The sequence below is a fragment of the Mytilus edulis genome, chromosome 5 (genome assembly GCF_963676685.1).
Source record: "Mytilus edulis chromosome 5, xbMytEdul2.2, whole genome shotgun sequence".
Taxonomy (NCBI): domain Eukaryota; kingdom Metazoa; phylum Mollusca; class Bivalvia; order Mytilida; family Mytilidae; genus Mytilus; species Mytilus edulis.
Window position 1 is genome coordinate 56,319,722 of NC_092348.1, and position 26,734 is coordinate 56,346,455.

The following is a 26,734-nucleotide window of genomic DNA, read 5'->3' on the forward strand; positions in this document are numbered from 1 at the left end:
TCTATGTTCAGTGGACCATGAAATTGGGGTCAAAACTGTAATTTGGCATTAAAATTAGAAAGATCATATCATGGGGAACAAGTGTACTAAGTTTCAAGTTGATTGGACTTTAACTTCTTCAAAAACTACCTTGACCAAAAACTTTAACCTGAAGCGGATAGACGAACGGAGGCACAGACCAGAAAACATAATGCCCCTCTACTATCGTAGGTGGGGCATAAAAAGATAGTATTGGCTTTAAAACTATATATTGAGATCTTAATATCATGTATATCTTTCATATTCCTTTTTTCTGATAGGGCATCAAATATTTGCAACTGGAAATTACCCTTACAATAATCATTTAATCAACCTATTTTTCTTAAATCACAAATACAAACAAGAATCTTATCTTGAAGAATAAATTAATTCCAGATGAACCCTTGCCTCCCCTCTCCAAATAAAGAGAAATCATTCAACAAACAACCACTGCTTACCTTAAGCAGCAAGCTTTTGCAATGTGAGTTATCTCCCATGTTCCAGATAATGATAAATTAATCTGGTTCAGGGTAAAAAGCATTTAGGAATTGGGTTGCATGTTTTAGTATACTAGGCTAAACTGCTTTTTAAAACAACAGAACCATTTTTGAACCATTTTTCAACTTTTAACAGATAGGCTTCATTGTCAGAAAAGACTAAGACTACTTTACAAAAATATATAACTAAAATTAATCTATTAATTACTGTTACAATTAAAGTTTATTCTGTTTAATAAATTAATATTTCAGGTACAGATACTTTTTTAAAAACTGCATAAATATGTATGATTAAAAAATTGATGAAAATAGCAAATACATATAAGTAGAAAAAATAACTCAACAACAAAGTAGCAGTATAATAAAGCAAATAAAATAAATAACAACAATTTAGACAGATTAGATCTGAAATTATTAATATTATAAAGCACTTAGTACTAACAGTTCATTTTGATATGTATACAATAGACACAACCGATTTCTTTCGACTTTGTTTTATTTAATAAATAACTGAAATAAAATGATTCTTAAGGACCAAGTCCCTATTGTGGAATGATAAAATGTACAAGTATTCAAATAGATAAATTTCAAAGAAAACATTAATATCTTCTATCTTTATGAAATATTATTTCATTTATTTACAGATATCAGGGATTTCTTTGACTTTCTAATTTTAGATTTATGGCACAGAACATGACAATGAATTTTAAAAATCATTGGTACTCTAAAATATTTTTATGAAAAATAATTAAACTGATTGACAATTTTAATTGTTTAACAATTCTCAATCTTTATATTAAACTAGTATCATTGTTTTAAATACTATAATAAAGTCATGCAACAAACTCTTCAAAAAACAAATTTTAACCCTGAAGGTCACTCCATAATTACAAAAAAATATCTTGCAAACAGTCATTGCTATTTTAATTACTACAGTTGAAATTAAAACTACTACATGTACAGAGAAAATGCTTGAGCAATTTTGATTTCAACTGCTATATATCATTTTTTTTTAAATAGCAACTAAAACCCTCTAAAAACAGACGTCATGATTGCTGTCTGCTTTGAAAAATGCAGAATGGTATCAAATCTGTCACATTCTATATATAAATTTAACCGAAACAAATAAAAAAAAAAATTTTTATGAACAGAGCTCTGCTTTCGATCATCAATCATTATCTTTCATCTAATATATAATATCCATTTAATTTATACACCTCGATATAATATGACTTACAAATACAATAGTAAAATCTAATACCTGTTTGTTTACCCAAATTTTTATTAAACTTTTCAAATTTCCTGTTTTTCAATTGTTCAAATATTTGAAAATGAAAAATCGTTTAAATAGCGTGGTAAATTTATCACTGTCACCCAACGGTTTATGACATGATTTGTTACATCGTAAATTTTTCCTGACCATCAGAAGAAATTTATCCTTTGGTCCCTTATCTCCCTCACAAATCAATATTAATTCAATACAAACTATAATATAACACAAATTCTTGTCTCAGGCTGCCATAGATTATACTTTGGTCTAACTATAACTGTACTAATTTCCATCAAATAAACATTTATTCCTAATGTTTTCTTCATTTTACTTATAAATTCATAGACATGTTTTTTTTCAAATAGTAATAGTAAGACGAATGTCTTGACAATTTTTTTGAAACACGTTCTTTAAACGTATATATGTTAAATAGAAATAAGAAGTAACATACTGTGGATTCAATAACTATCAAGGATACCATTTTTAATACACTTTGAAAGGGGCAAAGTAATAAAACCAAGAAATGAGGTACTCTCAAAAAAGCAACTTTTCTTGAAGCACATAAATTAGAAATTAGCTTTATATGTCCATAGGGTAACATGTCATGCTTCTACTGTAAAATTTGCATATTTTTTTAACCACTGAATCTGGGTTAAACCCCTAATTTGGCATACATACAAAGACTGCATCATGATGAACTTTACTACCAAGTTTCATGTTGATGTGAACACTACTTCATACTGTGAACAACTTACAACTTAATTTGGGAAAGATGCATGAACCAGTTAACTTAGCCAAGATTATATTTTATGTGTGGCATAAAAAGGGAGGATTAAACCCACAGTTTAAAAGACAAGAAACTAATTTTAAATTGTAATAACAGAGAGTTCATGGAAGTTAAAATTTTGGGACTTGTTCTAAAGCCTCCATCTCTAAAACTAGAAAAGTAACAACAAATATGTCTTTTAGACTGAATTTGGATGAAAAAAAAAATATCATAAAAACTGAACCAAATTAAATCTACATATAATTATATGAAATCAATAAAAATTTTACCTGACAGCTTCTCAGACTTGAAATAACCAATATTTCAAAAAAAGACTGTCCAAACATGAACATCACAAAATAACAAATAAAAGCAAAAAAATCTGACTTCTAGAAAAGAATATACTGAAATTAGTACAGTTATTGTTTAGAAATTGCACAGAGCAAAATAAAATATATATATATATGTTACAATTTTTCTTTTTTTACTAATTCTTCTGCCATTTTAAAATACTTAGAAAACTTGGCAGTATGGTCTAGAGGAAGATAAACATAAGGACTCATGTTAAAGGCCTCTTTTATACCATATTTCTTAATGGTGGATAGATGACATCGACTTAAATGATAACGGTATGTTCCTTTTGAAGCAAAATGTCTGCTACAAGCTACACAGTGGTACTCTACGGCAGAATCACTACCACTGTCGCTATGACTACCCTCAGATATCCCGTCCTCCACAAGGTCATCCTCATCAATTTCTCTTTTCACAGACAAATTGAGAGGAACGGAGACTTCAGGCGACCCATTTAAAATAGTCCGACTTGAAGAACTCATTCCAGGAATATCAGTTTTTATTATGAGTTTCTGTAATTTATCAAGAGGGTGTTCACTGTCTAAAGCTTGTCCATAGACAAAACTACTCAATGAATCCAGTGCCGATGAAGACTTTTCAGCATTTTGTTCCTCTTCGTCGATATTTAAATATTTACTACTCAATGATTCACTTGTTACTTTCGTGTCTTTGAGTTCAGCAGTTTCTGATTTCGTACTTTGTTTAGGACTCGTCTGCCTTTTGTTGACATTTTCACATAATTTTTCAAGTTTTTCTAATTCATCTTTTGTTGAATCGTCGGCTTCACTATCATTAATCTCTGATTCCTCTGGCTTCTTTGAAGTATTTTCCATCATTAGAGACGGTTGGAAATATTTCCTATATTTTTCAAACTTCAAAAGAGGACTTAGAGACTCCTGCTTGTCAAACATATTAACCTGAAACTTGTTTTTACCATAGGTAAATTTTGAACTAAAACTTTTTTGAATGAACGATTCCATGGCTTGGAGAGCAGAGTTGCCACCCCTATCTGTCCCTTCATCCTCTGGATTTAAAATATCTAACATTTTAACACTATCAGATTTTAGTGGATTTCTGTCTTCGGATTTATCATTTTGGTTTTTTTCTGAGGATTTTTGGTTTTCATTTAGTTCTATAGGTTCAGTTTTGATATTGTTTAGCTTTTCCGGAGTATCTGTTAAAGAATCCTGATTGATAAGTTCTTGTTTTATATCACTGTGTACTTCATGTTTCAAATCTTTCTTTTCTGAACTTTCAAGTTTCACAATTCTAGACTTTAAATTTTCAGAATCTTTCCCATTACTAGTTTCAATCAGGTCAACTTCAAAGTTTTTATTTTCTTCTCTTACATTTTTTGACTGCAGATTGTCAACTTTTGATTTTAACTTTTGAATTCTCGATTCAAAGGCATCAACCATACTTTGATGAAGACAAGCTCGTACATGTTCCACAAATGAGCTTGTTTCTATCTTATCACCACAGTTTTCACAACTGATCATGCTATCGTCCATTAAATCACTCTCAGGACTACTAGCCGATAACCTGTCTTGAGGCGGTGATGACCTAGAAAGAGATTTTTTACGAGTGTCACGCTCTGTGCTTTCCTCACTTACCGGTAAATATTGTTGAATGTTTTGTTTTAAACTTAATTCTGCAGTGTGATTTTGAGTTCGGAGTATGTTTCGTTTATGATGTCCCGATAATATCATGTGATTAGCTAGTCCTTCCATGTCAACAAACATACTATTGCATACTTTACATTTGAACACGCATTCACGGTCAACATCACGATCACAATAAGCCGAACACTTGTGTGTACGTCGTCCATGTTCAGAACTTACAATTTTTGTATAATGCTGAGTCTGCATCATATGAACTGTCAACATAGGCAATGATTTAAATGATTCTCCACACTGCATACAGCGTAGAATTCGTTTGGTTTGTTCCGACTCTGTATTCAACCACATATCTTGACCGCGGACAAGTTTAGGATATTCCATCAAGTTGGCCTTTTTCACACCAGCAGGGAGATGTCCCGTTTCTTGAATATGTAAACTTAAGTCATACAATGAAGTAAATGTTTTAGTACAAACACATTTATGTCTTGTGTACTTATCTTCTTCATTATCATTGCTAGAATTCTGCTTTTTGAAGTTAGAATTCAAGTCTTTGTGATTATTAAATGACGATTCTGATTTTTCGCTCAAGGATTTCTCTGATGTTTCTGTAAATGGTGGAATAGGGCTTTTCTTTTTTGGTAATGAGGATATGGAATTCAGCAAAACATTATCTCCACAAAAAGTTTTGTTAAACATTTCATATGATAAGGGATGCAACCCTTTCACAGGTTTTTGTAATTGTCTTGTGTGATAGTCACCGCCAAACTTTTGTTGCAAACTTTGTAGACTAGATTTTACAGAATCTGGAAACAGTCCATTGCTGTACTTATGACGAGATTTCAAATGAATGTTTTCCGCTGTGTGACTTGACGTGAGTTTACTAGAACCTGGTGAGTATGACGCAGATGACGATGATTTCCCACTTCCTGTTTTCTTCGACAAGTCTAAAGGTTGGTCGTCATATACTTTCAGATTGGGTTGATAACCCATTGAGTGAAATGATGAAACAGCTGAAGGCGAAAGGAATAGTCTGTTTGAATAAGGCTTTGATTTCAACATATGTTGCCGTGGATGCATCGGAGCATTTTTAACATTCGACAAAAAGGCAGGAGTAGGAATGAGTGGCACCTGCCACTTTGAAGAATGAATGTGTTCCTCTTTAAACATCTTTTTAGGTGGTGAATGATGATGATTGTTCATGAATAAAGGTAATGGATCCTGCCTCATTAGTCTTTTTAATGGAGGTGTTTCTGAACGACTAGATTCTTTACTACATTCTTGCTTATCCACGATATGTTTAGTGTCTGATATTTTTTCACTTTCCTCCATAATTTCAGTTTTTTCTTCTTCTTGTTTTGTTTCTTCCTCGTCTACCATGATGTTTTTGTCATAGTCACCACTCTCCGTATTCAAACTTCCCTCCTCTTCATCATCTACTTCAGACTCTTCTTTGTGACCATTAGTAGTTATCTCCCCTTCATCCACATCCTGTGAATCTGTTTCCATGGTTACTGTGTCACAGTCTTTGTCACCATCACTTTCGTCCTGGTTATCATCATTATCTTCTTTTTCTGATGATTTCTCATCACCAATAGCTGAAACAGAAAAATATGAAAATTAATTTTATGAAATTAAATTTTTTTTTAAAGGCCTAAGAAATATACCTCTGTTTCAATACATAAGTAAAATACTAGATTTAGCTGCATATCACCCAAATTCTACATTTAATTTCAATTATATCGTTTCAACCAAACTGGCAATGCTTAGTTAAATCAGTTTATTTTTTAAATATTTATAGCATATAATGGAAAATTCTTGCATACAAGATGCAACAAATCTTGCCAACTCACTTTTATTAAGATGGCTTTATATGTTTTATTTATCTTTTTTGCCGCATATCCACTTTATTTGGACTGACTCTGGTGGATAGTTTCATTGGACATCATACCACATCTCCTTAATCATCTTTATATATGGATCATAGCAAGAAATTCCTCTATGTACTATACTTGGTTGCCAATATATATTTTACCACCCCTAATTTTGTGTCTTTCTTAAAATATTTTGATTTATTGTTTATTACATCCACCAAACTACAAGTATTACATTCTTATTTTTTCTCAATTTTTGATTATGTAATGAAGCTGACGAATAATATCTGATTTTAATTTCCACCGCAATTTTCAGGTAAATATCACATATGGCAGTTCACCTGTAATCATCTTTGTTTATTCCTGAGCACACGAAAAACATGTGAACCTGGATGCACTTTATGACATAAAGTAATAATATGAATTGTCATAGACGGATGCAATAAGTCATCTGCGCTAGATTTATTACGAGATGACAGTTTGACAGTCAGATGATTGTGTTTCTTGAAACTGGAGATGAGACCATAAAAACAAGGATGGGTTTCAAATTTAGGAAAATATTAAAACAACCCTAATCCATCACAATATCGGGTATTTAAAGCCCGTCTATAAATCTGTCAAAATGTAGTATATAAAACTACAGTAAAAGTGCCTAAGATTTAATGATAGGTGACATTTCAGTATGATAAAATATGTCATCTCTGTGCCAAATAATATTAGTAATAAAATTTGATATATTCTGAATAAGTTTTAAATTTAATACAAAAATTAATACAGTGTGATTGTAAAAGCAATATTCCTCTTGATTTCAGAGACAAATAATACTCTCTGTTGTCACAGCCTTGAAGACTAGCATTATGCAACACGAAACTTATACACTCAAATTTGACAAATTACCAATTTGACTAGTACAATATTTTTTTTTGAAGTTATCTCCCTTGTACAAGTTACCTCCCATGTTTCATAGCCAGATTCTATAAGAAAATGGCAATGGATCTAAATTGATTCTTTTAACTGCTTTACTTTTTCATTACATCAGTTTGGAAATGGTGCACTTTTCAGGATAATGATATTTTAGCTGGATTTTTCCATATTTGTAGAAAAACCTAAAATTTTGCATTTCAACACTTCTTCCAATAAAATAAACTACAAAGAAAATAATCATGTATTGCTAAGTGTAACACTTTATCATTTTTGGGGAGTGGGGAGCATTTCAATTTATATTTTTAATGCAATAATGTTGTGTGCAGACTTTAACTGTTCCCTTACATACGACAACATAATATGAATCACTATTGTTTACTGATGGATACTGATGATAAAATGCAAATTCTACTGTTAAGCCCTGCGGACTAGATAAACTGCATACATATATATATATATTAATTTATCAAATACAGCAACCATATTTTTTCAGGTTATATTTCACTTCAATTATAAGCAATTTCAAGAAACAGTTAAAAGATGATACGTTATTATCTGTCTCTGCTCCTGTATCAGGCCACAATTAAACACATTTTGGTTTGCCCAAACCCTACCCAAAGGTTTAGACAGTGGGTAGGTAGGTAGGCATTTTCTTTCTTTTTTTTCAAAAAACGAAATTGAAGTATCGGATGTTTATTAGTCTTCATGCCTATCTGATTAAAAAAAAACTTCTTCAAATCAGGACAATAAAAGAATTTGAGTAGGCAGCTTTTTTCTGGGTAGGTAGGGTTTGGGCAAACAAACCTATTCTTTTTTATGGCCTCATATCCCTTTAAGATGACGCTGTATTTCGAGCATTTATATATATCATTTCCAACTGTTTCCTTTTTTTGGTCAAACACCACAATAAGATTTTAAAGGAAAATTGCTTCAGTGCTAAAAAAAATATGATTTAGTAGGTTGACTGAAGAGCTACAAGAGGTTTTACCTTTTTGTTTTCAACTTAGTAGTACAATGTACTAGAAGTAAGTCTTACATACATGTAAATACATGTAATGTGGAGTAGTCTTGCTACAAGTCCAGTATTTTGTTGTGATTTATTTCTCAATTATGATTTCAGAGTTCTACTATAAGTGGAGGACTGAATGTCCACACCAGCAAAAATTTTCGAAGGAAAAGCACAACTTTGGTATTTTGCAATACAAATAGTAGACCTGCAGATTTTTTTAAGGACAACCAGGGGAAAAGTATTTTGAGAACTCTGTGATATATTTACAGAAAACTAGCATAATACTGATTGCTCAAGGGCAGTTAATATACAAGGATTACATTGACCAAGGAAGTTGGATTACGAAATATAACCCCCTTGCACTCATCACATGTTTCGTGCAGTTTCTTAATTATAAAATGATTATGAAGGAATGCATAAACAACCCCACCTACCCATGATATCAAAACAGCAATTACACAAAGTCTTATTATCTTTGATGTATATTTAATGGCTTTATAAGTACGTTAAATATGCAGTCTGACAACAATTGTGATTACGGAGACATAAAATATCCACCTGAAGACCCCCATTCTTTTATCCTCCATTTACCAAATGATTTATAGAAATTTTCGAAGTTTTATGGTGTTTCTATGCACAAATCCATGGGAATATATATTTCTATATTAACTTATATTGATTTAGTATGTCAGGTTGTGTTTTTATGAAATTTGTATAGAAAATAAATCGTATCAAAAATCGATGGAAAATGACAGAATACATCTTTAATTCCACCAGACTTAATGTATTATGTGTTCAAATGAAAAGAAATTCACAACTCCAATAAATCATATATAATAGTCCAATAAATCTGAATACTGAAAAAAATAAATTTCTATAGTTGAAGGGTGCTGTATATCATAATCGAAAAAACCAGATCCAGAAGCTGCCGATTTTGCAGTCATCGAGCTTGAAAAAATCAGACATTTGTGTAAAATTTATTTCTTAATCAGTCTGTTAACTAACAAGCTGTAGGACAAGGATGTACTTGCTCTTCATAGTACTTTTTGAGGTTTAAAGCAGGAGAGAAAAGATTTTCAGACAAAAGTTCAAAGCTGCTGTATAGATTTTGAAACTTGTTGTAGCTATAAAATGATGTTCATGATGCTGAAGCAATAGCAGGTTCTGCATGCAAAAGCCCAATATTAGGTTTTAACTTATGTTTAAAAAATTTTGAATCTTTCATGGTAAAAGTATGAAATAATATAGTAACATCACAACATAGAAAGACACATTATAAAATATCAATTGAAATGGCTAATAACTCAATCAAAAGACATATAAAACACAAGTGAACATACACTGAAAGAATAAATATACAGGTAATATGTAACATGTTGTACACTGAAGTTATAAGCTATCTTGCATTTAAGAATATGCATGACCTTTTTCTACTCCACTGAATTTTCTATGGAAAAAAATCAATTATTGAAATTTTAAATTTTTTAGTTTCGGATTTCTGAAAAAAAGAACTTCCAAGCATTGGCCATCAAAAACATTTGAGGTCATACTAAAATTAGGACTTCACCACATCAGCACATATACCATTAGGGACATTTCTCCCTATTGCAGAGGAATTGAGAAGAAACAATATTACATAACAGAAAGTCTGATTTGAAGTAGGAACAAACAAGAATGTGTCCTCAGTACACGAATGCCCCACTCGCACTATCATTTTCTATGTTCAGTGGACCGTGAAATTGGGGTAAAATCTCTAATTTGGCATTAAAATTAGAAAGATCATATCATAGGGAACATGTGTACATGTCGATTGGACTTCAACTTCATCAAAAACTACCTCGACCAAAAACTTTAACCTGAAGCGGGACAGACGGACGGACGAACGAACGAACAGACGGACGGACGAACGAACGGACGCACAGACCAGAAAACATAATGCCCCTCTACTATCGTAGGTGGGGCATAAAAATGTGGTGGGGTTAAACATTATACCACTGTACTAAAAGGGGATTAAACACAGGACCCCTGACACAGTCCACCCTTAATCTAGTAACTTTGTAAAAGAGTACTTTTTTACTTGAGTAGGTGTAGTGATCTGAGTTAATATACAGTGCAAGTGATTATTAGGGGCTCAATTCAAGGACGGTATAGTTGTAATATTTTAATGAACACTATTCTTTACTGATATATTCTAGGTCAGAATCAGCTCAACTCCTGCAGGGACAGTTACCCAAACAATACAATAACCCTTCTCTCAAAAATGACATCTATGGTTATTTTTTCTTAAAGAAAGCATGTGTGTAATATTGAGATAAAAGTGAAATCAATCCCTGATCACATTTCTTCATCACTGGACCTGATCTTTTCAAGGGGTATAACTACTCCCATCTATGATCTTATGTCCCCCATCTAAATTCAATCAATGTCCTTTATTTTTTTTAATTTTTGTATTTTGGGAGTCACATGCAGTGGTTCTGAGTGAACAATTATAATACAGAATTGATTTAGACATTTGTAACAGTTTGATTGTCCTTCAGTATCTGTATGGGTGTATGTGTTCTAAACTAATTGCCTACCACCCTTCCCAATTGCAAATAGTTTTTTCTTCTTTTTTATAAAATGTAAACAATTAGTTTTTTCTTCTTCTTTATAAAAATGTAAACCAATAACTTTTTAGAAAATGTTGAATTTCATTTCCTACTATAAAACTTTAAAAATTTAAATCTCATATCTTCCTTATTCTTACTTTCATTCTAGTCAATACCAAATAAAATAAATCACAATAAAATAAATAAAGATGATTTAAAGCCGTTATATAACAGAAAATAAAACCTATCCTTCCTGATATTTTTTTTTCTTGCTAAAAAAGTTACGTAAGGTTTGATATAATCCTTACCTTTATCTTGTGTTATGATCATAATGACAACATTCCAGAGTCACACAGTTTCAAACTAACACTCCATAATGAAGAATTATTGTGTAGTCAACGCTGATTGATGGTTACATTTCACCTGCTGTAACTGAGGGACCATATTTACCTGGCCGCTCAGGTGTGTCTGTTTGACAAAAACGTAATACCTGTCAAGAGACTGATAAATTTCGGAACCAGATGCGGACCCTTACTTTTACCTGTCAATTTTTCACTGGTTTGACAAAAAAATCGGCCAGTTTATTGGGTGATTAGCGACATATTGATTTTTGCCTTGATAGCTGTCAAAGTTAAAGTATCTGTAGGGCAGGTCATAGGATTTTGTCATTTAATATTGGTTTGTTGTGCTATTAGCAAATCTCCTTGTTTCCTTTTCCCCCCAGAAAAAAAATGTCTGAGGGCGGATTTTTATATCGCAGAACAAACTGTTACAAGATGGACAGCTATATTTATATCAGAAAGTCAAATTTGACATAGTTTAATATAAAAATAAATATTAATGTTATGTATGCTCAATATTTATCACTTGTGTACATTACAAACATATTAATTTAATTCACTTTCAGATTGTATAGTGTTAAGTAGAAACTTTAATGTTGTTTTAAATGTAAATACTTTGGCAATAAGATTTATTTTTATCATTTTGTCAATTAAAAGTTGAAAAATACTTGCTGATTGAACTTATCTTTTAACTTACAGAGATTTCTTGGTTAATGGGGGTACTTATATAATGTTCAGTGGCAAATAGTACAGGGATCTATAATGGGGAGGATAACCATGTTGTAACAATATGAATGTAACCCTTATTTTAACTCTGAACAATTTATTGGGTCAAATTCTTAAAAACATTTTGAAATAGAAAGTCTGAAATGGACATAGGGAATGTGTCAAAGGGACAACAACCTGACTATTAAGAGCAGAAAACAATCCAAGGCCATCACTAGATTTTTCACTCAGCAAGAAGATGCCACACCAGTAGATAGGCTTCAGCTAGCCTCTCAACAATAATGATTACTATTTCAGCAAAAAGGATGAAATATAAATACATATATATAACCAATGTTCAAATGCAACATAAATGAAATCTAGGCCAACCCCATCCCTAAAAGCCATCAAAAAGAAGGAAAGCCTACAAAGACTCAATGCTGGAAGTAACTGCAGAACAATAGCTCCTATGGTCCTTGTGATGTGATATCATATTTTTTTACTATCTCTGGACCATATGCTGGAATGTGCCCATGTTTACTACAGTTTTGATATAACTTCGAGCATACTGTACAGTTTTGATATAACTTAGAGCATACTGTACAGTATATAACTTAGAGCATACTGTACAGTTTTGATATAACTTAGAGCATACTGAGCATACTGTACAGTTTTGATATAACTTAGAGCATACTGTACAGTTTTGATATAACTTAGAGCATACTGTACAGTTTTGATATAACTTAGAGCATACTGTTAATTCAGAAATTATTGCTATGTGTTTATTATTGCTAAAACTGCAACAGGAATATAATTGCAATAATTGAAAGTCACATTTTAAAATTTTTATTTGAATTAAACAGGATTTTTCTCCATATCGCAAAAATTAAAATCGTATTTAGTCTAAAGTCATAAAATATCAATACTAAGTGCACGCAATAATTTCCGAATTAACAGTACTTGTTTCTAACTTAAATGAGATAAATTACTAAATGCAGTCACTAAATTCCAATTTTTTTGGTAAATTTTGCCGTCTGTCATTGTAATCTTTTAAGTAGATGATGAATGTACAATTAATTCACATGCTCTATAATCGTTTTTAGTGCATTACTTATAGACTAGAGCAAACATTGCGTTTATTTGTATTGGTTGTTTCATGTCTTGAAGTGCAAAATAATTAAATGATGTATTTGTTTCTGCCAATGTTAAGCTTACATAATGACATTCATTGCGGACAAAGATTAGGTTAGTCTAAGAAACAAATGTCCTCTTTATAATACAGTCTTGTGTTTAATTTTTTTTTTTTGCATGACTGTATGACATTGCTACACTCAGTCCAAATAGATATAGGAAGATGTGGTATGAGTGCCAATGAGACAACTTTCCATCCAAGTCACAATTTGTAAAAGTAAACCATTATAGGTCAAAGTACAGTCTTCAACACGGAGCCTTGGATCACATAGAACAGCAAGCTATCATTGGCTGAGGTTATTGATAAACCAAGCATTTAGTGTTTCTAAAAGATCTCAAGTTTCTTAAGATTATTTGCAACTTGCAAGACTCTTGATGGTTTTCAGCTTGAACTATTATATGAACTGTCTATTGTCAAAGACTGTCACAACAACTTTGACCTCAATAAATGTGTTTTGATATTTTGTGTGGTTTGGTTGCTGTCTCATTGACATTTAACCAAATCTCTGTTTGTTCATATTACAAACCATTTTGTTACACAATAAAATGCCTTACAGTCAAGCAATATGTAAACTATATTTATACCTACTATTATTTCATTGACCTTGGAGTATATAATATTGTCATAAATGATATTAGCTTGAAACCATATATATAATCAAGTCCATCAAAACTCATAAAAGAAGGGATGAGCTCCCATCAATAATAATTTGTTTAATTACTTTGCTTTTAATGTCAAAATAAATCTTTCATTTGAAATTATACGTTATCATAATTGAAAAAAAAAAAATCAAAATTCGTGATTGAAGATTTGACAATCCTAGGAATTTAATAGCGGGTAATTTGCTATACAATATAAGAAATTACACCTGTCTTTCCTTACAAACAATCCTATTATGATAACAATTGGTTGATCATCTTGCAGTCCAAGATATCAAACAAGCTGCAATTAGAACCTTATACTTTAATGTGTTTTAAATAATATTCCTGTTATAGAACATTTACATAATTTTTTTTTCTAATTTGAGCAAGACTTATGTTGTTGATGTCATTGACAGTTGAAGAGCAATTTAAATATAAATAAAAGAACTTTCCTATACTGTGCCCTCTAAATACATGTACCTTACAACTCATACCAATATAATCCCCTCAAATACATTTGGCATCCGGCTTGCAAATCTTGATTTTATTTTAAATAAAGGTTAGGATGAATTCAGATATAATATAATTCTAATTAAAGTTCTACAAAAAACTTATTTGAGACAGTGGTTAACAAAAAATAATCATTTAGTTCAGGACAGAAAATAAATTAAAGATGTAAAACCTGACACAAACCTTCTTAACTTTACAATAGCAATAGCCAATACAAAATTGTCTATGAATGCTCACTTATATAATTATGCTCAATGTTGTTGGAAAACATAAGAAGGACATTGAAAGAACTAAAACCATGTCACACTGTACAAAACTCAGTGGCTGATCCAGAGGAGGGGTTCCGGGGGTTGGAAACCCCCCTTTTTGTTACACGATCAATGCATTTGAATCAGGGGACTTAATAGTTGGAACACCCTATATCCTGGGTAAGGTACCCCCCTATTCAAAATGGCTGGATCCGCCCCTGTAATTTAAACAATTTTGCAATTCACTAAAATTATGCATCATGTTTTTAGCAAACAGAAAGAGGAACATTGAAAGAACTGGCCTTGAAGGCATAAAACTTTGCTCAGTGCTCGGAGTATAAAAATCATGCTTGAAACATGAAATCCAGCAATTTGATTGGTTGATTTTCGAGTCCGAGTACAGAAATCATGCTCGAAAGTTTTATGACCGTAAGGCCTGAAAACAAGTCACAGCCTGTATTGCATAAGATAACTATACAAAGAAGCCAATGCTTTGAAGATGCAGAGAAAAATGAGGGAGAAAATGTGTCATTTACTGACAGACACTGAGGTAAAACCAAAATATACATTATTATACCTATAAGCTGTTTGTTTTAAATTCTTATCTTAAAATGACATACATTTAAGTTTAACAGATGGACAGACCAACATAACTAGTCAACAATACCCATAACTTCTAAGCTAAAGTCTAAAACTAAATACATCTGTACTCATGCATCTTATCTTTTGCTACTTTGGTCAACAAACATCCACATTACTTAATTCAGTACCTTTCATGTTAAGACAAGATCATGCAATGTTGGAAATTTTAATTAACAATCATTGATTATGTTCAATATTTATAACTTTAAAGCACCCAAAACTCATTAGTACCCAGTTGCATACAATAAACAAGTTTAAATAAACTAATAAACTGTAACAATGTGTCAACGTTAACGTGATAAATCATACTAATCTATCACTTCCCTCCACGTCCAATTCTAAACTTAGTCATTCTATTATGACAACAAATTCTTAATTGTTTGTCATGGTAGTACTGACTTCTACTGTGTTTTGTTCTTTTTTTCATAACCAAATTAAGTTTTATTACAATCAAGGTCATAAACAAATGGTCTTAGATTCTGTACAATCAAGGCCATACAGAAATTATTCTTAGATTCAGATCACTCCACTTCAATTTTTTTTTTTAATTTGTGTAACTTCTTATGGCCACAAGATGGTTAAGTCTAAATATATTTATTTGGGGGCCAGCTGAAGGATGCCTCCGGGTGCTGGAGTTTCTTGCTGCATTGAAGACCTATTGGTGTCATCTTCTGCTGTTGTCTGTTATATGGTCGGGGTTGAAATGTCTCTTTGTCACATTTCCCATTTCCATTCTCAATCTTATTAGTCTTCCCACCAATTTTAATGCACTAGACATTTGTCATTCAAAAGTTACATCCCTTGTCATACCGAAAAGTTCTTGTTTCGTCATTCACATGATTCAGAATTAGGAGATAACTGTATTGTATTTTAAGCTCTGACGGCATCAATTGGGGATTTGATGGTCGCAAATTAAGTTTACTGGCGACGTGTTAGCGGAGACAGTGAACGGTAATTTGCAACCATCAAATCCACAATTGATGCCGTCGGAGCTTAAAATACAATATTGTTATCTCCATTCTAATGAAACTGACAGAAAACAACGTCAAAACATGCATTTAAAATCTGTCATATGCCGTCTGCGCTTGCGCGTACGTCCAATAGCATCAATTGTCAATTGATGCCATGTAAATAAGTGACGCTATCCAATCAAAATGAACGTTACAAACGTTGTTGCATTAGAATGTAACTTGGTATGACAGGTAACTAGTGTTATTGTGCAACTAATATGATACACGTATTTGCCAATTTGGAATTATGACTGTGTTGATTAAATTATAACAAATCAGCAAATCTAACCTTATTTGGCAACAAAATGCTGTAACATTTCACCAAAGTCCAAACTGAAAATTCATGAAGTCATTGAGATAGTTATCAAAGGTACCAGGATTATAATTCAGTATGCCAGACACACTTTTCATCTACATAAGACTCATCAGTGATGCTCAGATCGTTGAGATCTAATATTCAGTTTTCTCAGCCTAAATTCTTAAACCAAGAAAACATCACTTTAACTCTAATGCAAAAAAGTAAAGTTACATTACATAAAAAGCAAAAAATGTCATTTAAAGATTATTTAAATGTCTATAATTATCATACATAAAACTTTAAAATCACATTCAATTCACTTCCACGATTTTATAAACATGTTTTTCAATAGTCATTCTTTATAAGGTGTTTTGTAGTAAAATACATTAAACACGACTCTTTTTTTTAGCATTCTTAAATTTATTTTCCCATATCAGGGAATTAAATATTGCAATTTTATGTATATAGCCTGTCAGCTAACTCACCATAAAAATGACAATGCTATTTAATGAGAGTATTTTCACATAAAATGATAAAAACACCCTTATTTCTACCCCATCGAAGTTGATAATTTATTAACCAAAATGTTCAGCCAGATGCTTTTAATGTATGGATTCTGAAGAGCCCTGACAACCTTTACTAGAAGAAAATGAATGATTTAAATCCTTCATAAGAAAGAAGTTGTCAGTGTGCTGCCTGATTTATGATCGCTTGTTATTACAATTGTGCCTAACCGGGTATTATTAAGGAGAATCCCATGGCACAGTAAGAAATGGGTATTAATAGCGAACTACTCATTCAATCAAATGATATCTGACACCTTGTTTTGCAAAGGATTTGTTGTTGATATCATTTGCTTGACAAGACTTTTATTATCGCTTTTAGAGCTTTAGATGACGAAAACAAAGGGACAATCAATCACAGGTCTAAATCATTCGTAAATTACTTGTACATGCAACTCCCAAATGGTGTGGCTGAACATTTATTTTCACTGCACGTAAATAATCTGCATTGTGCTGAAATACAACATTAACACGATCAGTCTGTATGAAAAAAATACTGAAAATCTCATAAATTCTGTTTCTTTCTCTTCAACAAAATTAATTCCATATAGCAAATAAAATTTTCACATAAATCAAACAAAAATTTAAATTAGGAGATTTAAATTCACAAAATCATGTTTTATACTCATCACTTGTACAGTAACTTTTGATTTAGCAATGTGTTATAAACTCAAAGACTGTAAATAACACAATATTTTCGCTTATTTAAAAAAAAAAACTTCAATGATTTTACTAACAAAACCATTCTGACTATTATACCGACAAATACATTTTATGTACTCTCTATTATACATACAAAATTTTCAAATTAAAGCATTGTAGCTTATATTAACCAGAGACATATAATACAATATTATATGTCTCTGTATTAACTAGGAGTCGAGTTGATAAAGTAAGCATCATATATTGAACTGCATACTTATCATTCTGAGAATAATATACTCTTCCAAAAAACACAGCACACTTTCTAGCTTAAAAAAAGTACAAATGCACCAGCATTGCAAGTATTGATTTTTTATGAATTATTTATAAAATAAGGACAATTGAACTAGCATTTTTGTTTAAATTTCAATATATTATAAGGATTCTGGTTTTGATGAATCATCAAAAAAAGATGGTTCATTGAACTATTTCCATTTATGTTAAATTTTGCATACGAGATGCACTTCTTTATTAATATTCTTTTAACTATTCCAACTGTTTCCAAGCTAATCATTTTGTGGAATCATGTACTTTCTAAAAGTGTGCATGCTGTAAGGGTTATGCTTTTTCTTCAATCATTCAATAATTAATGGGTAAAGAAACTTTTTTGTTTAAATTGCATAATTTTTTATACACATCATTGGTATACATTATGCAGAATATAAGCTTTCTTAGGAAGCAGTATGTTAGGTTAACAACATATATTACACTGACCTAGTATACATTATTATCATAAAGGCCAGCAGAAGCCTGCATCTGGGTGCAGGATTTTCTTGCTTCGTTGAAGACCCATTAGTGGCTTTGGCTTGTTTTCTGCTCTTTGGTTAGTTAGTTGTCTCTTAAGTTACTTATTTATAGTGGATTGGGAAACAAGTTTTTGCAACTTATATTAATCCCTTTCCACTTTGGGGGTGCAAGTGCTGACTGGTTGTGCCATTAGCCTGCTCTTTTTCATATCTACAAGGGTGTCTTTTAAGTGCAAGATATAAAGCTCTCTCTTAGCACGGGTCAGCCATTTATCGTCCCCTTCCGACAGACTATCATCGTTTCCTCATGACAACTCTTTGACAACAATGTACTTATTTTATGGACAGGAGGACAGGCATTCTTGGTACTATATAAAACAAGTGTTAATATAACCCCAATAGTTCATGTTATTGCATTCTTATTAATGACAACAATTGGTGGGAATAATTCAAACGCACCTCAAACTGTTTTGAAGTTTTTCTCATCCCATGAAAATACTTGTCAATAACTTTAAATAATCCATCTATATTAATTTTATTCCTCCTTCCATTATACAAATGATTTATGCGAACATTATGTAATAAGATTTAATTTTTAAACTGATGTTTGATCAGACAATCTAATACCAATGGTTCTATATCAAAGCTGTGCAGGTTAAGAATTTAATCCACTTAAAGTGATTATAAAAATTTCAAACTCTACCTGTGAAAAAGCACTCCCTACTAATCCATTCAAAGTCGAAGCATTATTGTATAAGTGATTAAATATCAATAGCGTCAAGCCAATTCTATCTTATTAATCTTTCAAAATAACATTTATCTTTATTGCCATAATTTCATTACCAAAATTTGTTGTATCATTAAAGTTGTCTTCAAAAGATCAAACAAAAACAGTTATATTAATTATTGGTGATAAGAACATTAATGGGGTAACATCAAGGGCTATGCAAATAGTAAAAAACACTATTAGTAAATCTTGATTTTCTTAAACATGATGAATACATGTTTAAGTAATCAATGGCTTTCAGTCTTCTTTGATGGTTTCTTGTTTTAAGTCTGCCTTGTACAACAAGCACTAGCATTACAAAAAAGCTTTCCAAAATCGTCAGAAGAGCATTCATAAGCTCTTACTATTGGTCTGGTTAATATACCAAGTCTGTGTAGGGCAGCATTGTACTCCGCAGCAGGCTAACTCAACTCAAAAATTGTTACTATAACATGCAAAAACATGAAACTCTTCCACCATATAGGGTTTAATTGAATCAATCTAAAACTTAAGCCCAACATAAAAAGTTGTGGTTCCTGTCTTATCTACCTATTCTTAATTTTTATGTCTTCCCTAACACTTACATTTTCAATCTTTGAATAAGCACTGTCAAAGTCCAGTGATACTGCACAGAATCCCAAAACATTTCCTAAAACGATCTTGCCTTTTAGTGTAAGAAATTTTGATAATTACAGAATCAGAATCAGTAATTACCTAAATGTTGTTTTTTTTTGTTTTTTTTTCTCTTGAAAAGTTTTTTTAATTGACCTTTCATATTATGACTAACTTGTTCATTTTGGTCTTGTTATATTTTATGAGATCATCATCAAAGGATAACAGGCTGACAGACACCATGTGTTGGCAACAGTTCATTCACACAGGCACTTGAGTTAAAAAGTTGTCTAAAGCCTCACGTTAATTCAATGAAACATGCATGATGACTTTCAAAGACATGTAAAGTAGTTTGTATTATCTCTACAAATCACATACTATTGTGACCTCAGTAACTAGGATATATTGACTATGACAGAAGCTTTGACAGACTGTCAGAATGCAGCGGAGAATTACGACCCCCAGGGACTACTGTATTCCAATTTACCTGTCAAACCCATAATAATAAATACAAAGGGTGGCAAGGAAATCATTAATATCTTAATTGTGACTCATCATTTTATATCAAATGACAAAGATTTCACCATTTATCTTTTTCTTTCCCATTGAAGTGTACACCTAATTCAATTTTTTTCTATATCACTGTCAATTCATCGGTATCATTTTTCATATTGTATGGATGTCAAGCAACGAAACAAATCAAATTCTATATTGAAATAACTTCTGATCTTATGACAGTTACTGAGATTAACAAACGAAAAAAACAAACGAATGAAAACCAGAGGACATTTACTACGGTGTTCTACTCCCAGAGAAGTCTTTCAGGGGTACATTCATATTTACATCTTGATTTGCTCACACAATCTGTCCCTTAATATTTTATATCATAATCAGTATTTATTTATATCATTAAAATAATACTCCAAGGATCTTGTTTTACTAAATATCGTTGACATGAAATTGTTTAAAAATTGTCTTAAATTTAAAAACTTTTGCAATTAAAAAATCAATGTACCAAAAAATTTCCTAAGTGTGAATTTAAATTGTCGCTCTTTCTGAAATAATAGATGTCATAAGTTTTACTTTTCTTCTTAATAGACTAATAATATATGCATTGAGAAATTCTGGTCCCCCAGACATGAGTGAGTACCCCAGAAAGGGGCTGTAAAGTCATGTGACCTGAACAACTTCAAACATTTTACATTTTGTTTCTTAAAGGTCTGATAAAAATGAGAGCAATCACGAAAGACAGACACTCTCCTACACATTTTTATCATATAGATATAAAAAACAAATAACATATATTTTTCCTAGAATTACAATTTTTTCAAAATGTTTGGCAGCCCACACACTATCCCTTAAAGAATCTGTCAAAAAAGCCAAGCTCAAAATCATCTGTCTTGTTTTTAGTTCTTCTTTAAAATGAAAGAAAGTATACATGTACCACATAATATAAATCTACATGCCTACGCTGAATTTCTATATATCATTACATATCTCCAAGCCATCAAGTTCTTATGATTTACTTACCGAGCGTAAAAAAGAAAAAGAAAAAATATATAAAACTGACAATCATTCTTCTTTAAAAGCTAATTTTAGGTGACTATTTGTTAGCATGCATCATAATGTTAAAATTCATCATCGCATTCATAAGGAAAGAAAAGATACATGTATCTAAATTAGTGGGATTAATTTATAGCTGAAGACAGAACATCAGTTTTAGAGAAGAAAAAAATCTCATAGCAATCTGTCATTCTTTATACAGTATATAAACAATAAAGATGGATTTGTATATTCCCTAATAAAAAACTATGATGAAAGACACAGATGCTACTGGCAGCTGTGCCCCTTTCTAAAAAGGCCATGCGAAGATCATCAGAGTACCGTATATCACTCTGGTCCTAACACAGTAATAAATTGAAACAATCAAAATCTCTTTGTCACACCTACAGAAATACACATAATTAATACCTGTAAATTAATTGTTCAGGTAAAAAACAATGACAAGACGTAATACTGGAAGTAGGAGTCTTTCTGTGAATTACACCGACAAGGTCGAAGGTTAAGTGAAAAGCATACAAATCACCTTAACTAGTTGTAATAAACATTAAGTAAACGTAATGCAGAAAACAAGGGTAGAAATATCATATGTTTGTCAAATTTGACATTTATTTTGATGATTAAATGTTCTTCTTACTTACTACCAGAGCAGCTGTTAGGCCTTAGAGTTACTCATTCATCATTCTGTGGCAGTAAAATATCACTTCATGGTATTTCCTTAGGAACCAATGAAAAATAGAGTTATCTCCCATTGAATAAATATTACCAAAGTTTTTTCAAACCATTATTATCTGAAATATCAGAAGCTGTTTTATGATAAATATCATAAATTCCAGGTATATATGTCAAAAAAAGAATGTCAAATAGAAAAACTTGTATTCCCACTTATAATGGATGGTCCCCAAGGACACAGAAAAATCTTTTTACCCTGATGGTCCTTGATGTGCAAAATCTGCTGGTCGTTACCATCATTTCTACTGCAAAATACCAAAATTGTGGAGGTCCTTTGCAAAATTTTGGTCAAACATTTGGACCTTCACTTTTCCAAAACTATGCAAGGCCACTGGTACCATTGATTCAGTGATGCAAAAATTGTTGCAAGACTAAAATTGACACATTTATTTTTTCCTATGCATCTAGTTTTTAATTACAGTCAATTAAATTCAAATTGTTTACCCTATTTGGCCATGTGGAAGAACATGAATATAACTGGTCTTTTTCAAAATAGAATAAGTTACTGCATTAAAATTAAAATCAAATTTTATTGGCCAATGGTTTCTGAAGTATTCAGATGAAGACCCCCTTAAAACTGACCAGTCACAACAACATGCAAACATGATTGATCTTCATGTACTTACAAGTCCATTGTGTTCAAAACTATCAAAACAGATGTGCAAACACCTAAGTACAACATTTCCCCCTACAGTCAGAATTTTTAGCATCTGTCTAATCTGTGAAATCTACATGATTATGACTAGGACAGGTGAGTATAACATCATCATCACAAGGGGACAGGTGATAGTTAGTCTGAGGACAATCAAGTCTATATGATATATAGGTCTGCATGGTGGTCAATGTCCACAGGTAATATGTATAGATTATAAACTGATATACATGGTTGAACATTCATCATCATACAAATTACTCCACAAGGTCAAGATATCTTAAGTACAGCCATATAAATGTATAGGTTAGACATTGGTCAGTTATGGTCCATGAAAAAGAATCTGTGAGGCTTATTCAACTGTTGGTACCGTCATTTGGACTTTGAAACTATAATTTTATTAATAAATCAGTCATATTTTGTCTGATAAGGTCTGACATCTGTTACAAATATAGCTTAATAATGACTATTCACTTCAGGTGAGGTCAAAAGAGAGGCAACTCTTACAAAATAATCAATCATTAAATTTTTATTACTATTTATTCACTATATACTGGTACATGTATAAGCTATCAACTAATCAATCTTCCACAATACAAGCTTCATGATTTCTGGCATAATTTTATTATGGTAAGGGTTTTTTGAAAAGAAGAGTCTCAAAATGAAAATTATTTTGTAAGTGCATTATCTTTGTCTAAATAAACAAATAATGATACTGGATTGATATTTATTGTTTTAAATTTGTTAGTTGGTGTCCAGAAATTTATCATTTATCATACTTTATGTGCCTAATTTCCAAAAGAAACATGACACACCATATTCTCCAGTCCATTTGGTCCCTTTTTGATTCACAATATAAAACATTTCCTTTTAAGCACTCCCTATACATAATTATGTGCATGTTACTCAAACAGTGAGTCTGGTCTGTTTTCAGTTAAGATAAGACTCGTAAGTGGTCAAAAGCAAAACTGACACATTTTCATTTAAATATAACAAAACTGGACCAAAACCTAAGTACATTTGTTAAACTGCTGCACTGTTTGATATAAGCTTTATAACATAGAGGTTCATTATAGTGATTTTTGCATTCAAAAATACAAAATTTATTTTTTGATTTACAAAATGTGTTTACAAAAATACCAAATTCAAAGGTATATAAAAATAGAAAAAGTCCATAAAATTTGACAAAACCAAACACTTTTCTAGCCAATTTTGTTAATAAAAGAATTTTCATAAAATCTGAAATTTATCAGATCCATACTATTATCTTAGAAATTTGCAAAATGTAACACCCATTGATCACCTTCAAAAAAGCTTGACGATTTAAATTTTTGTTACTCTCAGGTATCATATCCAAATCTCTATTTGAATCAGAACAATATCAAAACATCAAAACTGATGAATAAATTAAAAGTTTGATAATATATCTAAAACAAAAGTACTAAAACAGATTTTAACACTACAGTTTCTGAAAAATAGAAGGAAGAAAAATGTGAAAATATAACAATAAGTGCAGACAGAAAGTAGTTTTCAAGAATGAATAATGGATAAACAGAGATGAAAGACAAGATGAACAGATCTTATAATTCAACAGACAAAATAAATAGGTTACAAGATAAATTTGATGGAGTAAATTACCTATACAATGGATAAACTAATTTATTACTGATATTTTTCATCTTTTATCTTAGGCTCTTAGGGGATAACAAACAACATTGAAATCCCTGGTGACAGATAGAGATGCTTGAAAAATAAACTGAGAAATGATTTTTCTTAAAACACCTAAGAGACATACATCAAGAGCTTAACACAATATGTCGTATGTTACACTGCCTGGCTCGTTAATATCCCCTCCAATATTTGACACCAGAAACGGATACCACTCAATCAAAATATTTACCAGTAAGTTTAGACAATACTTTAAGGATTTATGATGATATTCCTGTCAAAAGAAGCTCACTAGATGCAGCTAAACATCATATTTCAATGTCAACTAACAGACAATGTGGGACCATACAACCGATGGCTTTTCTACTTTATTTGATGCTTTCTGACAGTTACCATGGCAATATTAAAACTTATCCATCACTGACTTTTCTTATTTTTATCCTAATTTGTTTCCATTTAAACTGGAGGGATAAAGAGAAAGAATCAGACAAATGTCACACAGACAAATATATTTATGTCGTAAGACAAGAGATCAGTCAGCATTAAGTCTGCTATAAGCACTCAAGATTGGTTCAAAAACAGGTGAAATGGTATACAGTAAAAGGGAGATAACTCTTGAATATTTTCATAGTATATTTATCAGGAAATAACAAGTTCCTTCATAATATAAGTTACAAGATGTTCCTTACAGAGTAAAAGGTAAAAGAAGATGTGGCACTCATTACCACATCTTCTTATATCTATCGAATATTTATTCCATATAAGAATAGTGTGCACATCTTCTTATATAGATCTATAGAATATTTATTCCAACAGGAACTTATATTATGGCATTGTTTATGACAAAGTTTCCCAGAGAATTTCTTTTAGTCGGAACAACATTGTTCCTTAGTTGTTTTATGGCTATAATTCTTAATAGCGGCAATTTTATATCTTTGGAAGAAACCATATATATTTTCCATAAAACTCTATCACACTTAGGTATTTGAACTTTGCTATTTGAGAATGTTTTAAACACAGAGCAGTTTTAATACAATATGTAAGTGGTCAAATATTTTTGATCCCCTTTATAAAGACAACCTTAATGACTGCTTTTTAAAAACTCTCTTGTTTTTTCTTGATATTTAAACCAAAATAATTTAATTCACCAATATCTTTATTTCAAATAACAAAATGTTCTACCAGTGCATACTTTGAACAACTTGAAAGGTCCTTAGATTAAACTCTTTATAATTTTATTTTCAAAAATATTTCTAATTTAAAATCTTTAAACAAACATTTGAATGTCTAAAAACTAAATTGAAAGGGAAATAAAATATATCCATATTAGGAAAAAACCATTAAGGTGAATAATAACACAACAAAACAAATCCAATAAATGCCAAGATCACAGCTTTTTAATATCGTACATGCAATAATAGCCAAACATGCAATAATAGTAAATGAATTATAAATATTCATATTACATCAAGTCTAGAAAAGAAGATAAAATTTCCCACCCAGAGACATCTCTCATAAAAATACAAACAACTCCTGCCACAGCTAAAAGTTATTGATATGGTCCTGATTGAAGCATGGAAAACATAAGTCTGACATTAGCAATAATATACAGTGATTTATATGGAACTTTAAGACTGATTACAATCCATTATGGGGTCTCGTATGTAAATTAAGATCCACGGTCATGTAAGATCGGTGAAACTGGGTGCGATTTCCAATACAAATCTGTCATGAACAGAAGCCATCAATCCCGGCAATAAAATATGACAATAACTTCAATCATAAATCACTATAAAAATGTTTTATGGTTGGCTACCTATTAAAAGATGGTATCAGGTTGCTTTCATTTTGTTTTCGAGTTAGTATTTTGTTTCTATTAACTATTCCCTGACACATGGTTGATAATAGTTGATTTTCAGATAAAAGACACATAAAACAAATCATCAAATTTTATAGTTTGAATCAAAATGAAAATTCATAAATCTGAGAGACAAAGAAGTTTTTTGTTCTATGATTTAGACGCTGAAATACTGTGTCAATGTACAGTCCCAAAAGGGACATAATTCATGAAAATGTCTTTATGTTTTATTGCCATATTCAACTCTTTTCCACTTCAGAAATGCAGTTATTTAGATTAAATTGTGTTCCAACTATATGCCCTTATTCAAAAGCATTGTCATTGATCAAATAAAAAAAAAATAGAAGAAGTAGAATTCGTGACAACCAGGATTTT

The 26,734-nt window shown here is 31.2% G+C and overlaps 1 protein-coding gene across 3 annotated transcripts in view; it reads right to left on the reverse strand.

The window, feature by feature from the left end:
- Positions 1 to 719: 719 nt before the first annotated feature.
- LOC139524009 (protein tiptop-like) overlaps positions 720 to 26,734 on the reverse strand; it is a 59,552-nt gene continuing 33,537 nt past the window's right edge. For 2 of the 3 annotated variants that reach the window (XM_071318527.1, XM_071318529.1), the window contains exon 2: positions 720 to 6,116. In XM_071318527.1, the coding sequence (XP_071174628.1) occupies positions 3,019 to 6,116 (3,098 nt within the window). In that variant the 3' untranslated portion in view covers positions 720 to 3,018. Of the gene's footprint in view, positions 6,117 to 11,221; positions 11,529 to 26,734 lie in introns of those variants that run through there. The other variant, XM_071318528.1, reaches the window with a different exon arrangement.